This window comes from Lethenteron reissneri, chromosome 50, assembly GCF_015708825.2.
Source record: "Lethenteron reissneri isolate LAM-NWPU_2019-01 chromosome 50, ASM1570882v1, whole genome shotgun sequence".
Classification (NCBI taxonomy): domain Eukaryota; kingdom Metazoa; phylum Chordata; class Hyperoartia; order Petromyzontiformes; family Petromyzontidae; genus Lethenteron; species Lethenteron reissneri.
In genome coordinates, this window is record NC_083828.1 from 4,886,033 (window position 1) to 4,903,066 (window position 17,034).

General features: G+C 45.0%; 2 protein-coding genes and 1 non-coding gene across 3 annotated transcripts in view; 1 reads left to right on the plus strand and 2 right to left on the minus strand.

The window, feature by feature from the left end:
• MAU2 (MAU2 sister chromatid cohesion factor) overlaps window positions 1-8,124 on the minus strand; it is a 49,219-nt gene extending 41,095 nt beyond the window's left edge. The window contains exons 1-4 of the mRNA XM_061572562.1: window positions 7,359-8,124; window positions 4,578-4,595; window positions 895-960; window positions 476-571 (exon numbers count right to left, since the gene is read on the minus strand). Coding sequence (XP_061428546.1) covers window positions 476-571; window positions 895-960; window positions 4,578-4,595; window positions 7,359-7,607 — 429 coding nt within the window. The 5' untranslated portion in view covers window positions 7,608-8,124. The remainder of the gene's footprint in view (window positions 1-475; window positions 572-894; window positions 961-4,577; window positions 4,596-7,358) is intronic.
• Window positions 8,125-11,154: 3,030 nt separating this feature from the next.
• CETN3 (centrin 3) lies at window positions 11,155-16,762 on the minus strand. The gene is made up of 5 exons (XM_061572490.1): window positions 16,614-16,762; window positions 14,523-14,655; window positions 13,935-14,049; window positions 13,157-13,348; window positions 11,155-12,623 (listed from the first exon to the last, which is right to left on the minus strand). The coding sequence occupies exons 2-5, from the start codon at window positions 14,643-14,645 to the stop codon at window positions 12,580-12,582; spliced, it is 474 nt and encodes a 157-aa protein (XP_061428474.1). The 5' UTR covers window positions 14,646-14,655; window positions 16,614-16,762; the 3' UTR covers window positions 11,155-12,579.
• Window positions 16,763-16,773: 11 nt separating this feature from the next.
• TRNAF-GAA (transfer RNA phenylalanine (anticodon GAA)) lies at window positions 16,774-16,846 on the plus strand. The gene has a single exon. It is a non-coding gene; the product is annotated as a tRNA-Phe (tRNA).
• The last annotated feature ends 188 nt before the right edge of the window (window positions 16,847-17,034 follow it).

Genomic DNA, 17,034 nt, shown 5'->3' on the forward strand with positions numbered 1-17,034 from the left:
CCCTGGCGTGGATAGAAGCGTAACCCAAGTGACCTCAGAAGTAGTTCTGACGTCATCTCCTGGAGTTGTTCTCCGAAACATGGTGATACACTGTAAGCTGCAGAGTTCTTAAATAAAACCTCGTCTCAATTGATGTACAACGGAAATAAATTATCGTACGTACATGGGGTGTAGTGGTGACATGTTGGTTAGTGTCCTGCACGATGACCCCAGCGACCAGAGTTCGATCATTATTCACATCGCTGGTGAGTGTGAGATGAACTAAACCGCAATCTGCCCTTCATCACTACACAGACCAGTGCGGCAAGGTCAAACAACCACCGTGACTGAAAGGCATGAAGAACACTTCATCCAGAAATGGACTGATAATGGGTTGTAAATGACTACAATTTTATCACGATCTGTAAACGACTTAAAAATATCTGTGTGTGGTGTATGTGACTCTGGTGGCAGTGCGGTGGAATGGGGAACTCACGGCGAGCTGGAACAGCAGCCTGCAGTGCCAATAGGGCGTCTGTTGTGAAATCTGGATGGCCTTCCTCAAGAGCGGCTTGGCAGAGTCCACAAGGTTCTGATGTTCCGATGCAAGCATGGACAGAGACACAAACAGTTATGCAGAGAGGCGAGCGAGAAGTTAGGAAGACACACAGACATACAGGCAGACAAGTAGGCATGTATGGAAGTTAACGTACACGTAGTCTGTGACAGAGACCTGAAAATATACTGGCCGTACAACTGCTGAAATTTCATTATTGTGGAATTGGCCAAACGTGTGCACACGCACACGCGTAATGCAACACAGCGCATGCATTGCCAACCAAATGCTGAACTTTTACTTCAATACCACTCGTTCGCACTCAGCTCCGGGAAGAATTAATCAAATGCCTCGCTTACCTGTTGACAGTAGAGCTCGGCCAGCAGACTTGCCGCTTCGAACTTGACATCTTCAAATGAAGGGATCTGGGACAGCTCGAGTAAAGGCCACTAAACACTTCACTTTTTCTTCTCACACAACAGCACAAAAAATTATCGCAGTCCAACAATCCCAACCACAGGGCGAGAGTTTATTTTGGGCAGAAGTTGCCACCACGTAACCAAACCACCAACCTTACCGAGTCTAAACTCATCATGGGACCTCCTTTGCCAGTACCAAAATTTACTAATAGGGGTTTCCCCCCTTTTTTCTGGCAACAAAACCGACACCTTTTGCAAGGAATCATGCTTACATTAACCACAATACTTGCAGTCAAATGCAAACAAAAAACTCGTTTTCAGGAGGGTTCTGCATTGGCGTGTGAAGACCCTGGCTCTTTTTATGAAGGAGCATTTTGGAGTATTGGAGAGAACAAGCCGGCACCATCAGCCACGATATATCCACTGCTGGAGGAAGGCCTCTAACAAGCTCTAGCCAACTCTTAATGGTCCTGAAATTCACTAATCCACCTGGCTGATGTAATCGCTCCATCTCCATGGTGGAATATTGTTTAGGCATGGTGCCTCCTTTTACCACGCCACTTGTTAGTTTCGACCGAAAGGCATCATCAATTGTAGCAACATGTCCTGCCAAAACCCAATAACTTTTCTGAATTAAATACATATAATGCGCAAGTGTCTGTCCATTACGCTCTGTATCTCGCACACTGTTGGCCGTACGAAAATAAACATTAAACTAAAATGTGTTTAACTTGGACATACGTACAAAATTGTCACCTTTCCAAATTAACGTTCTGCTACCAAAATGTTTAAATACAACGTCCAATTCAAGCCAATGGGAGCAAAAATCTTCCGGAAGAGGACTCGTATTTCATTGGAAGCACTGTTGGAAAGTTTGGTTCCACATGACGTTATGTTACCTGAAACAATGTCTATGGCTTCTATGATGAAGTCACCCTACGAGGCTGAGCTACTCCTTGACGATGCCATCACGCTTACAGCCAAATAGTTACGCAAGGCACGGGAGTGGGGGCACGGTGGCAACATCAACCTCCATCCCACCCACCACCACGAGCGTGGATCCCGAGCAAATGCATGGGCAGTGCTCATGATGTAAATATCGTCATCGTCTTTTTCCTAAAGAGTAAAAAAAAAAGAATCTGAAGAAAGGTCAAGCGTTTGGAGGTGTTAACACCCAAAAATTGGCTGACGAGATATGAACCCACTTGCTGTACCTGCCATATCTTGCCAAAACAACAATACTTGAAAAAGGCTGCACATTAATAATCCATAGCTTTGTGCTTTATTTTCCCTTGCCAAGTTATCTGACCCAAAGTCAGAAACTGTCATGTGGAAAATCTGTTTTACAGCACTCCTAAACTCTGACATCACACTGGCAAAGAGAATGTGAATGCTTTGAGCTGTCATTGATCAAGCTCTCGATGTCTTCCCAAATATCTCAACTCTGTACGATCTCATACCTCAATCTGCGCAAAATCTCCCGAATCCATTATTTTCATACCCCAGCTACTGCTGAGATCGCCTCCCTCACCCATCCCAAATTGTACCGTGCAATTCATAACACTTTGAAACGTCTAGGCGGCACCAATAGTTTAAGCCTATTTCTATACAATTCAGACATTCAATAAATCCGAACGCAACTTGCTTATAGTTGAACGTAGTGTGAAGGCACACAGCTGTGCTACAGCGCACTGGTGGGTCGAATTGAGGTCATTGTATGCTGCAAGTCTGTGCTGCGAGGTGGCTCGGAAATGGCAGTACATAAACTGGGACCATTAACCGGTCTGTGTATGTGTTCTTCAAGTAGCCCAGTTTCTTCCCACTTTGAAAAGGAGCTGGGACAAACATCCTAATTCAGCACCATCATTAAAAAAGGGCCCCGAGACTCGATGAGGCTTTCCTTGATAAATGAGTGGCATTCATTTATTTAGCGTAAAGGAAAAGCAAGCGGCTCAGTGGATGGCAAGCATGCTTTGCAAAAAAAATGCACAAACTATTTCTAACTGCATGCTTGACTGGCTTAATACTTAACAGGACACGCCCCCGTGTCGCCACGCAAAATCTCGTTTGTGCAGAAGCGATGGGATCCGACTACAACAACTTTCCCAGTGTGGTACAGCTACCCGCCTGGCTTCAGAGCCATCTCATCAATGTCTCTGTGGGAACAAGAGGTCTTTAAAATCCCACGTACGACGATGACATTGCTGTGGTTAACGTAAATGTCCCTGCATGCTTCAGAGGTCAACTTCCGTGCGTGTTAGGTCATGTGCCAAGTTGTTTCCTTATATACAGTACGCAGTATTTTTATGTGCAACGGTCTGTAATCAATTCAAGCTTGTTCAACATCGTGAAATGTTCTTCACACATTTATGCTGAATCTACGGCGATACGCACACACACAAACGTTACACGTCTCCTACGTAAGATAAGATTAAATGAACAAACGGGGAAATGGCTTGCAATTTGAGGACTCAATAGGCCCGCTTACCTGCCTAGTTACGTTGTTTACAAACATTTGTTTGCAATAGCATCAACGTCTTATGCCCAACCAATCTCAAATAAATTAACTCTACCTGCTCATAGAGGTATCGAGTGGCACTCGCCTCAAATGGCTGCCCAGTGTTGGAAATTCCACATCGCTGTGACCGTGGTCAGTCTTTTTAAAGGACAGTCAAGAAAATGACTCCTTGCAAAGTAGGTAGTATTTATTTTCCCATTACACAGGCTCAGCTGCCTCTGGCGAAACTAAAAAGTATCTCCGTGTTCATCTGTAAGCCATGAACCGAAATATTAACTCCACCGAGCAATGTTTGCGATTTAAAAACTGGAAGTAAATCAAATTGCGTGTTCTCTTTTAAAACAGTTTTTTGAAATCTAAAACTTCAACGTGTTACTTCCTTGTTACAAGAATGAGTCCTTATAACAGTGCGTGTAAAAAAAAAACACTGTACACACACACGTCACATTTGGAATACACTAGCATGCGTACTATTTCAAATGAAAACAAACACTGGCAAATAAGTCACTTGCTATTCTGACCGGTATCTCTGAACACCACCCACAACCTCACCGTGTAATGCAGCATATACATCACATTCCAATGCCAATTCAACAATGGTTTCCTTTAGATAAAACTGCCCGTCACGAGTGGAATTTCCACCACGAAAAGTACCCCCCTGTCTTGACGTCTTAAAATTAAAACTTTTAAACTGGTCTATACTTATGTAATACAGTACGTTCATAAACTGGCGGTGCATGGCACCGTGTTCCAATGCAGAGTACCCTACAAGGAAGCTTATTGCTTGTTTCACATATCGATACAACTCGCAACAAATACTCCAAGTAACACATGCGTCTTAACTAGATGCGGATTTGTCGTAATACAAATCGAAAAATTCTACCGTGCCGAAGTAACATTACAAACTTTATATATATTGAAAAAAACACCGTAGAAAGGAGACCCGCACGCAGTGAAATCCCTCAGGGGACCCCACGCCTTCCCCGGTAGAGGAAACTAGGCTAGGCCGGTGCCTTGGCCTATACGGCCTACACATTTAAACGCGGCGCGAAAGCTTACCCGTTTTGACAGAAACGCAACTTATTAAAATATCAACAAAGGATACCTGTTGGGACAGCAGCCACTGCAACGACAAATAAAAATAGCAAGGACAAAATAATTAATTGTAAAACATCAAATCGGCGTGATGTTAATGGTTGCAAACATTACATGAAATAAATAGGAAATGAAATCACATTTACGCATTTCTGAACAAATATCTCCAACATTCAAAACTCTTACATCGTTAAATCAAATCGCATTACTGTATTAAATGTATGTTTACAAGGAACCCAGTCAATGTGCTTTTGAGTTCAGTTGAAAGGAGTTTGGTTCAACGTTGGGGTTCTTTGAGGCCAACCTCAACAAGAACACCACACGCATGCGTTGCTAATAATTGTTGTGGCTTTTTTACATGCACAAACCTTGACAATATACACTGTTAGTTAAGTAGGTTAATACAATGCACTGGATTTAAGCGAGGCGAAATAGAGCCCCCCCTGTTAAGCAATAAGCCGCCAGATTAGTCAACAACTAATGTACGGCAAGACATTAACAATGCTGGACGAACGCTGCTCAAGTAACATTCACAAAACGACGTATTACTCGCATGAACAACGTAAACACAAATAAAAGCAACTTAAAAGCTGCCAGCATAATACATCCCAACATCGTTACCATGCTAATCACAACACCACGCACAGTACAGTGTGCGTTTACCTCCCACATATAGCAATCACTTTCAAAAATTCAATAAGAATAAGCAGAACAAACATGCCCCATAACATACCAACAGCCTCGCGTGTCAGAACTCACAGATTAACAAGCAACTTGATAATATTTGAAAATTAAACGGGGAAATTTTTAACGCAAAAAGACCGACTAGGCCCAATGGAGCCGCGGTATTTCCTAGATGCCCTACCGGGGTAAGTGGCTCTCAGACAAGGGGCAGTCACCCAGGGTAAACCGGTCTCCCTCGGTCTCTCTCTCACATCGGCAGCAGCAGCAATGACCAAGCCTGTACACAGACTTAGTCAACACTAACCCTAACTGTGTATCTTCAGTGCTATCACCGGTTGCAAATACCATAAACACTTCCACTACGTCCTTTACCATCAGTAACATCATCAGTACTCGTACCATGACAGCTACCAGTACCATGATTATCATATCAACACTGGCAGTACTATATTGATATACATAGTGACCACCACTCCACAAATACCACTAAATACTATTACTACCACCACCACCACCACAGATACAACTATACATATACCGTAGTATTATTATCACCGCTACACATTTACAATACTAGCCCCAGATATTACCACCACCACCACAGATGCTACTACGACCACACAAACTAGCCACGATACGGAAACTATGAAGACACAAACATGTACAGTACTAACCACGACTGGTTATATTATCACTACCACAACACAGACACCACTATAATCACTTTCATCACTACTACAGACACACACAAACTCTTTGAGCACCAAAGAAACCAACGCATACTACTGCCACCGCCACTTTCAACATCACCGAGAAACTACCACATCAGTATGCAACCTACGACAATAACCACAAGATTACAAACTATAATATTGATGTTAAGCTTTCGTGACTGCAGGAATAAACTATAATATGTTGAATTCCCAAGCCTCGGTCTTGCCTAGAAGCGCTGCCGGGAAAGGTGCACCTCACCCCGGGAGGGGCACCCAGTGTCACCGGCCCCTCTTTCTCGGTCTCTCTCCTGTTCCATGCGTCTGTGTGCCATTCTATTTCTCTGTCCCTGCTGTTTGTTTATATCGATATCTATATATATATCTCTCTATATTATGATAGCCTCAGCAACGAGTACAATATACCAAGCTTCGGTCTTGTCTAACATGAACGCCGGGTTAAGTGGTACCAGACCCGGCGTTTGACGATTGGTATTGGGTGTTGAGGTGTTGGTGTTGTTGTTGTTGTTGGTGATGTTGTTGTTGTTGCTTATGGTAGTGATTGGTAGGGGCTTATGGTGGTATAGTTATGATGATGATGGTGGTGGTGGCAGTGTGGTGACGATGAAACACCGGTGATGTTATGGTGCTAATGTTGATGGTAGTTGTGGTGGTGATGGTAGTTTCGTTGATAACGCCGTGGTGGTGATTGATGATAGTGGTAGGGTTGATGGTGGTATAGTAAATAGTTGTGATGGTTGTTGTTGTGGTGGTTGTTAGTGCTGGTGATTGGGGTAACTGTGGTAAGATGCCGGGCTTGGCAGTGATGATAGCTGCTCTAGTAATAAGTGCTACTAAACGACGAAAGTGTTTCTGGCAGAGATGATAACCAACGTTTAGTGAAACTATGCTACCGATGATGTTGGTTCACAGTGCAGCAGAACACGAACATATTTGTGCTGGTAGTGATGACAACAGTAGCACAATGTTGATAACACCTTCCCTGTATTCGTGTGTTGTTGGTACTTGTGTACCACTACCCTCACAGCGGCCCTTCTGCCCCAAAAACTCTGGACACCATCACCACCAACCACACTGTCACCTCCCTGTGACGATAACAGTACCAAACAACAACAACATAATCAACAACAACAACTGTGTTGATACTAACACAATCATTCAACGTGCAGAGGAGCCAAGAAGAGAGAGAGACACACACACAGACACAGACACCGTCACAACGTTTAGCGGACCCGCATGACGCACACGCCAAAGTACGAACACAACACCACCATCAACCAACCAAGCAAGCAACAACACAAGAACGAAAGCAGCTTTGACGAACGAGTCAATGAATGAATCCACGGGAACGAAACGTAACAAAACGAATCCCTCACCGCCTGCTCGAGGTGAGAGCGAGCCAGATCGACGTTCTTGGTGTGATGGTACAGCACGCTGCCCAGTTGCAAATGAGTCCTCGCCTCCACTCGTGCCCCTGGTCCGAAGTGGAAGATAGCTTGAAGGCAGTGGACACAGAGACGGATCCGAGGTGGACTTGATGTCCTGAAGTTCTCTGCGAAGCCCAGCAAAGAGAGATACCACGCCTCGCTGTACTGCGTTACGGGCGCAGCCACCACCGCCGCCATGTTAGGCTTTTTGGTGAAGGACTTTATTTCATTAATTGTCGCTTTTCCCTCCTTTCGTCTTCGCGTCTCTCTGTCTCCCTCTAGCGTCTTTTGTTGTTGTGTGTGTGTGTGTGTGTTAACTCTCTCCTCCTCCTCCTGTCGATGTGTGTGTGTGTGCGGTGCTTTGCTAAAGCACTTTGGCGGCACGAGTTTCCCGGATCTTGAGTCAACGCTTTGGCGAGCTCATTTGTCCACCTTCTCTCGTGTCTCTCTCCCGCCAGCCTCGTTACACCAGCTGCTACCAGCTGCTCTGTTCTTGACTCGCGTTCCGTGTAGTGTCACCAACAACTAACAACAACCAACAACAACCAGCAACAACCAGCAACAACAACCACCACCACCAACAACAACCACCACTAACAACAACCACCAACAACAACCAATAACAACCACCACCAACCACCACCACCAACAACCACCACCAACAACAACAACCACCAACAACCACCACCACCACCCACCACCACCAACCACCATCTACCACCAACAACCACCACCACCAACAACCACCAACAACAACAACCACCACCACCACCACCAAGAACCACTACCAACCACCACCCACCACCACTCACCACCAACCACCACAACAACCACCACCAACAACAACCACCACCACCACCACCACCAACCACCACCAACAACCACCACCACCAACAACCACCACCACCAACCACCACCACCACCCACCACCACCAACCACCATCTACCACCACCAACAACCACCAACACAACCACCACCAACCACCACCAACAACCACCACCACCAACAACTACTACCACCAACAACCACCACCACCAACAACAACTACCACCACCAACAACCACCACCAACAACAACCACCACCACCAACAACCACCACCACCAACAACCACCACCACCAACAATAACCACCACCACCAACAACCACCACCACCAACAACCACCACCACCACCAACCACTACCAACCACCAACAACCACCACCACCAACAACAACCACCACCACCACCAGGGCTGTCACCAAAGCGCAGTGGCACGGGGCCGCTGAAGCTGTTCCGCGTCTGGCGCGCGCCTCGCTCCACCCACACGAGCAGAGTTCCAAATCAGACCCCTTCCTCCACCTCTATTCCTACTTAAACTAAACAACGATTTTAGTTTTATATATATAATAACTCATAGCTGTCAACCCCTGATCAGTGGCCTACCTTGTTACAGACCAATTCAGATCCTATTGGTCACCCTGTGTTTCCTAGAAATCTTAACGTTTATTCTACAAAATCCCATCACAAGGGAGAGACACACAAATAGACAAGCACCACTAGTACACTCACTAGTACACTCATTACTACACTCACCACTAGTACACTCACTAGTACACTCACCAGTACACTCACCACTACTACACTCACTAGTACACTCACTAGTACACTCACCAGTACACTCACCACTACTACACTCACTAGTACACTCACTAGTACACTCACCTAGTACACTCACCACTACACACACTAGTACACTCACTAGTACACTCACCACTACTCACCACTAGTACACTCACCACTACATACCTGTAAACCCCTTATCAGTGTCCTACATTATTGCAGATCAATTCAGACCTTACTTCGTGGCCCTTATTAATCTCAACGTCTATCCTACAAAGTCCCATCACAAGGGAGTAAACACAAATAGACAATTATGTTACTAAACAAAAACTGCTTTATGGATTATAATTTTGATAATTGGTGCCAATGATGCTACCTATCATGCTGCTGTGATCTTGCAAGCTGATGGTGCTGCTTGCTTTATATGTGGATGCACTCACATACATGTCAACCCCTTACCAGTGCCCTACCTGATTACATCTTATTGGTCACCCCGTGTCCCTTATAAATCTCAACGTTCATCACAAGGGAGAAACACAAATAGACCATTAAAATTGCCCTATTGAAACGGCTGCACGCCGTATGGACCTGAGAAATCAATGTCCCTGGGTTGACAGGTATGCAATAGCAGGTAAGGACCCATTGAGCTCCCACCTACTTATATTTCACCTATTTTTTCAACATCCTCATCCTCCTGCTGGTCCCACCTTCTCTTCTTCTACCTCCTGCTCCACCCGCCCATGCTGGACATTTGCAAAAAGAGCTTCACAGCTTTTCGGATTCCTCCAGTCTAAATATTACGATTCCTCGTAGTGCTCCTGCCGATCCACCTCTTTAATTCGCCACCTGTTTTCGTTAGATTAATCCTCTTCACATTCACGGTACGAGGCTTTTCTGTTCTCTGTAATCTTTGGAAGATTCACAGAGGACGACGGAAGGAGTGTAACGGCCTCTAGTGAGCTGCTTGTGTCAAATTTAACCCATCAGGTATGAATTTTAACACCTGGATAATGCAGTAGTGTGCTGTGTGCTCATGCACATATGCGTGGTAGACACGTGAATGTACAGCCCTGTTGCCCATCCACTGCTGGATGAGTGCTGCCCCACGTCGTTCAGATCTTGGTGGTAATTTGGCCAGACCACACCACGCTGGTCAATGCAGATTGGCAAAGGCAGGGGGCGTCGTAGAGGTGCAGTGCAATTTGTACATTGTAATAGCACTGCCCTCTGCTGGCTGTGCTCACTTCCAGGGGGTAATCTTCAATAATCGTTTTTAAAAATCGCATTGACTGTAGCGGCCCCTAGTGATTGCCCGTGTCACAAATAACTCGCACGCGACCTACAAGCCGTGGCTGGGAATTACACCGAGATTCATAGCGCAGCGCACACTGAAATCACAATCCTGCATACCTTCAAGTATCTAGTTAAATACACGTCACTGAATCATCAACAGCAAAAAACGTGCTTCTTACATAACCCAAACCTCTGCTTCAACAATGAAGCACTGTAATTTCAGTCGTACTAATTACCGGGATAGCCATAAAAGGTGTGATCAGTGGCCTGAAAGTGGCAATACGTCAGGTAAAAAGTTGTTAAACGTGTTTAAAGGATTCATACTCTTAGTTCTTTCGGTAAAGTCACGCAGCAAATCTGGCTGTGACGGTCCCACCTGATGACGGAGACTTGCGTTGCCTCCGAAACGTCGTGATTTTTATTTTATTAATTTTCATTTCATTTTTTACCTACGTGACTTTACCGAAAGAACTAAGAGTATGAATCTTTGCAGTCACGAAAGCTTCAAATCTAGAAGTGTTTAAAAGATGTACCCATCGACTACAGTATCTCCCTTTTACGCAAGCGTACGCAATTAAAACATTTTTTTTTGTAAAATAAATCTGAGACAAGATCCCACCAGATCTGGCTCCCAGTGTTTTCCGGGTGTTTCCAATGAAAGTTATTGTGAATGCGTGGGATGAATAAAATAGGTCCAAGCATTATTTCGGGAAGGGGGGTTAAAAGCCTTGTAGCCAATGTACCAAGAGCATAGCATGTCAAGCTAATCACGGAGAGACACACAAGTTTCATAATTACTTCCAATCGTCGGGTCAAGCACATTTCCGTTACTTCTTTTATAAGCACACGCGTTGAATGCATTTATTTATTTCTGTCATCAGTGACATCGCAAAGACAAATGAACTTCGTGGCCACAACACTCCATCTCGATTAAAGCTGTTCAGCGTCTTACATCACGCGAAACAGCTGCGAAATGCGACCAGCTGCTCGAACCGCCACAAATAAACCCATAAAAAGCCACGAGAGGCGGAATAATTACACGAATAAAAACACTCAAATGGAATGAAGTTGACAGCTCATCTTTGCAAGAGGCAATAAACAATGGCCTGTGGATTTAATGGCAATGTTCTTAACAGTTCTTAGTTTCGTTACAGCTCTTATCAAAGGCTCGACACTTTTGTTTTTATAATTTAAAACGTCAAAGTTTGTCGCCGTGCACAAATGAGTGCTGGGCCCTGCTTTTCCCAGTTGGCGGTACCGAGTGGTGTAAATGCCACTTTCCTATGGCAGGGACAGATCTAGCCACATGTCATGCGTGACTAATTTACATGTGCATTTGCTTCAAGACAATTGTAGGCCGTTTTCCGACGTTAGTCTAATCAGAAAGATACTGCCTAATTCAATCACTGCCACTGGTCGGCCTGATATTACAGATGGGAACAGCCACCCACTAACAATGCGAGGTGCAAACATTGAACCGCAGCAGTGAAAACATTAACAAAAAATATATTGAGAATTGTCCATTCTATAAATATTCTACATAAGGCAAAGATCGCCCGCATAGCCTTCATAGACTTTTGGGGCAAGTGCTGTGAGCACCTAGGAAGGCCGGCACAAGCACACAAGGGGGTGGGTGGCCAGCACCAGGGCCGGCCGCCTTTGTCTCCCTAGTGACAGATGATGTTTATACACCGCACCAGGTACTTAAAAGGCAGATTTGACATCGGGGTGGCCCAAAATCGGTTCATATAATCGTCGCTGGTGTTGGCCGTGAGAATCGAACTCAGGTCACTGGGTTCGTAACGCAACTCGCTAACCGCTGTACTACTGGTCCCCCATTTTATATACTCTTCCATTTAGCCTAATCGACGACAGGGGGTAAGTGCTGTTCGCGAGCACGGAAAATGGCCAGCATGACACAAAAGGGCGGTGTTGCCAGCAAAGGTCTGCCCAGTGGTGACGATTATACACACCAGGTACTTATCTAAGGCCGAGTCTACTTAAGAGGCCCAAGGCTGATTAAAAATATAACTTGCTACTGATGTATGTTGTGCATGGCTGGGAATTGAAGTCATGTCGCTGTGGTTGGGTGCAGTAAATGAGGCACTAACATTCCACATACACACACGTATCCGTGACAAGGTGTAACATCTGATGTGAACAAACACTATATTGCAAAACGGCACACACAGTTGGAAAATTCAAGCAACTTCATGCTATATTAAAAGTAACAAAGAAAGTCTCTTCTCGGTGACCTGTCATTCCGAGTTTCCAAATCACGAGTCTCCAGTCATAATTGCAATAAACTCCTCTTGGTTGACTGCAAAACAGGGAAGAAAACAAACATAACATTACTTTCACAAAGTGTGGCCACATGCTGTACGGAATACGAAAATAAACACAGGATAAAATTCTAATTTTGCCGAAATGCCTTTTGAGCTTTTGGAACATTAGCATTTTAAATGCCTCACTGCCACTAAAGGTTTCAACAAGAGTAATTGTCTAATTTGCTTCCGGTTCATGTAATCTAGTGATGCGTTTAGCATCACGTAATTATGTCTCAAGTTAAATGATGCCGTCTGCTTAAGGCTGCTGGACACAGCAATGCATCATCAGTGTGGCAATTGGTAACGCCTGTGCCTCGCAGCAATAAGGACCTGGGTTCAATCTCATTGTTCGCCAAATGTGGCCTTTGTTGAGAGTAGGCAGATTAAGCGGACGAAACTATTAAGTTCATCGTGTGGCCGTCTTTGGATATATGAAACAATAAACACGATCAAAATCCGACTGCAAAGTGTTCTGACGACTACGTGCGTGAAATAATTTTTGGAGGGAGGCTTCTCGCCCGCTCACTCTCTCCGTCGCCGTCCGTGTCAAACTCGTCGATCATGGCACGCAGCTCCTCGTCGGAGACGGTCTCCCCAAGCTCGCGCGCCACGCGGCGCAGGTCACGCACGCCGATGCGGCCCGAATCGCCCTCGTCGAACAGTCGGAACGCCTTGAGCACCTCGTCCAGTGGGTCGCGCTCCAGCACGCGCTCCGTCACTGCGGCACGGGCACACGCGCGTGCTCAAGTCGGGTGCACACCACCTGCTCACTCATTGCTTCCTTGCTTCACTCGTCCACTTAAATGTCTCACTCACCCATTAATTTAATCAACTCGCATAATTACACGCTTGCTCGCTCACTTGTCAACTCACTCAATGATTAATTAATTCACTCAAGCATTTACTCACCCGCGCATTCATCAATCGACCAGTACTCACAACTCACTTGCTCACACACCTATGTACTTACACTTGCACAAGAATTTACTCATCTGTTTACTCACCCAGTCGCGTACTGTCACACACTCACTAACACACGTGCATTCACCCACTGAACCATCCATTTACTCACATTCCCACTCACGCACTCGTTCGAATGCATGTGAACCAAAACGCTCACACACTAATAATTTGCAGTGTCAGCACTCAGTCCTGCAAACCGGAATTCAGGACTGAATGGGATTATTTTTCATTTTGACTATCAGATTTCAACTTCCGCATTCGCTCTGGTTTGATGTTTCCTCGACACTGTATCGTAAGGTTGCTTCTGCATGTCGTTGAACAAAATAAAGGTGGGCACTCACTGACTTCACAGAAGTCATCGTAGCTGATCTTTCCCGTGTCTTCCCTGTCGTAGTCCTTCATGATCTTAATCACGTCCGCCTTGCTCACCTCGAAGCCCAGAGCTCGGATTGCCACCTGCAAGGACAGATACCAAAAACATCAAGGCATTAGCACAATGCTGGTCTTGGTGGTGGTGAGATCTAATACCCCTATAAAACAAGATAAGGCTAACGAAAAGTCCCTCCAGAAGATTAATTTACCCCCCATGTGTCACCTGGATTTGTCCGAATATTGCAAACGTTACCCACTCTTAACTCAAACTATGAGAACGGGGGACAAAGTTTAGAGATTCTCAATAACTAATAAGATTAGGATGGAGAAATCATTCGTTCAGTGTTTTACCTCTGTCAAAGGTCACGTTGTGCATAGCGCATCATCGATGCCACTGGGCTTGAAATACCAGGAGCGCCTCCCAACCTTGGGAAGTTTCTAGTTCTGCCTCTGTGGGGTTTCTTAATTCGTGGAACTGACCCATCGACTTAAGACTGACAGAATCCCTTCACTGTAGAGATGCACGCTGTTTGGCTTCACAGCATCCACACGCTTGCCTTGAGCTCGTGATAGTCAATGGCTCCGTCTTTGTCGGTGTCAAACAACTCGAACGCCTCCTGGATCTCCTGCTTCTGCTCCTCCGTCATCTCACGACGCCTTCTCCTCTTGCCCTTATCCATGTCGTCGACCCTAGCAAGCGGAGGAATTAAAAGGCAGCAGTCAATGGTGCGCACTTTCACAACCGTCCTCGGTTGCTCCACACAAACAATGACAACGTTGACTCCCAAGGTGTTATATTTGTTCCATTTGTAAAAGAAAAATTTGTTTAAAAATGTCCTACACGAAGCCTATAACTTTCATATGTTCTCCATCTTATTCTCTCAATGGAATTCCCGGCATGCACTTCTCCATGTTTGTGCATATTGACTGTTAAACCCCATAGCTGTCAAGCCCTTATCAGTGCCCTACATTATTACAGACCAATTCTGATCTCATTGGTCACCCCGTGTCCCTTGTAAATCTCAACTTTCATCCTACAGAGTCCCATCACGAGCAAGACACAGAGACAACCAATGTTTGCCCGTAATGAAACGGCTGCACGTCGTATGGACCTAAAAACTCCTGTACAAGAATATGTGGTAAACCGTGTGGGTTGTTGACACGGTATGAATCTCAACTTTCATCCTACAGAGTCCCATCATGATCAAGAAACAGAAACAATGTTCCGCCCCGTAATGAAACGGCTGCACGTCGTATGGACCTAAAAACTCCCATACAAGAATACGTGGTAAACCGTGTGGGTTTGTTGACACGGTATCAATCTCAACTTTCATCCTACAGAGTCCCATCATGAGCAAGAAACAGAGACAAATTTTTCGATTTAAAGCTTTCGTGACTGCAGGGATTCATCTTCTTGGTTCTTTCGGTAAAGTCACGTAGAAGGGAAATAATAAAATAGATAAAATAAAACAATAAAATACAATTCTCACGACGTTCTCACGTATGAAAACCCGTCAATGGGCTTGGCTTGAACACCGTCGCTAGGAGGAAAGATGGGCAGTGATGGAGAGTGGAGCGACATCACAATATGTATTCATACTGGAGAAATCCGATGAGCAATAAAGCTCTTTTGCACAGATGTTCAGCATATGAAGAAATGAAATCTGCATGCGTGCAGGAGTTAGATGGATCGCTGTGAAACGATACTATTCGAGACGGAAACATTTTGGGGACGACTTAAAAGTCCAAGAATTACTGACATCTTTGCAATGTGTGCCCCGTGCCTGCTTGGCTTGGAATCGCACACGTGGCAGCATAGCAAGTGGGTCCATCAATTCTAGATTTGAAGCTTTCGTGACTGCAAGGATTCATACAGTCACGTAGGTAAAACATAAATAATAATAAAAAAATAATAGAAATAATAGAAATTTTAAAAAATTACATTTCTATTATTTTTATTTATTTTTAACCTACGTGGCTTTACCGAAAACCCATCAACCCATCTGTGCGGATATTCCAGCATTATCCCAACGTATGCGTGTGGGGCTTCTCTTGGTTTCCTTCCCATACAAGAAACAAAGAGCTGAACAAACATCCAAATCGAAATAAAAACCATTAATAAAGCCTCGAGACATTTGAGGTTCGTAAAGCCCGATTAAGCGAATTTTAGCAAAAAATACTTCACGTCCTTGGCTCACGGAGCCCGGATAAAAGCAGCTTTAATATTCTCAGCTTTTAGCGTTTAAAGGGGTGACAACGTCGTGAGATTTATAAGCGGCCAAGTGTCAACGTTAATGAATTTAGAGGCTTAAAGTTTCCCGCTCATTCGCCCCGCGAAGATGACCGAGAGGGCCCGAGGGAAGCCTCGGACTCGCCTAATTTCCTACCCCGCGCCGCGCGGGGGACTTCTCGTCGGGCGAGACCCTCCACTCGGAACCACTCACCTCGTCGCCACGGAAAGCCGACAAACGAGCGACAGATGTATCAAATATATGTGTGTGTGTGTAAATATAAATGTATTCGTTCGACGTTTGATCACCGCGAAATCTGTGAATTGGAATCGCGCCACTCGCAAACTCCGCAGTGGTAAAAAAACTAAAAACGACGCAAGCGAAGTTCCCACGAGACAATTGAACGGCTGTACTTACGTTGCTACCACCAACAATTGGACAATAAATCCACGCTACCACACCCCCCTTCAGTTGCTCGAACAACTGCAATCGTTGAAGTGTAGCAAGGAGAGGGAGTGGGGGGGGGGAGATGTCGGTGGTTATAAAAGTGGTTCCGGGACAGTGGTGGACATCATCTGCCGAAATAGCTCAGTTGGGAGAGCGTTAGACTGAAGATCTAAAGGTCCCTGGTTCAATCCCGGGTTTCGGCAGGATTTTTTGGTTTGTTTTGTTTATTAAAGTAGTTCTACTTGAGTCTGGTGGGGGTATGCTTTTTTTACATCGCTTTAGAACCCCTTTAAATAATTTTGCTGAGCAATAATCACATTTTACACGTGTCCAAAGATGTAACATGTTCCATTAGTCAATTGCCCATTACCACATGCAACAAATAAATTTA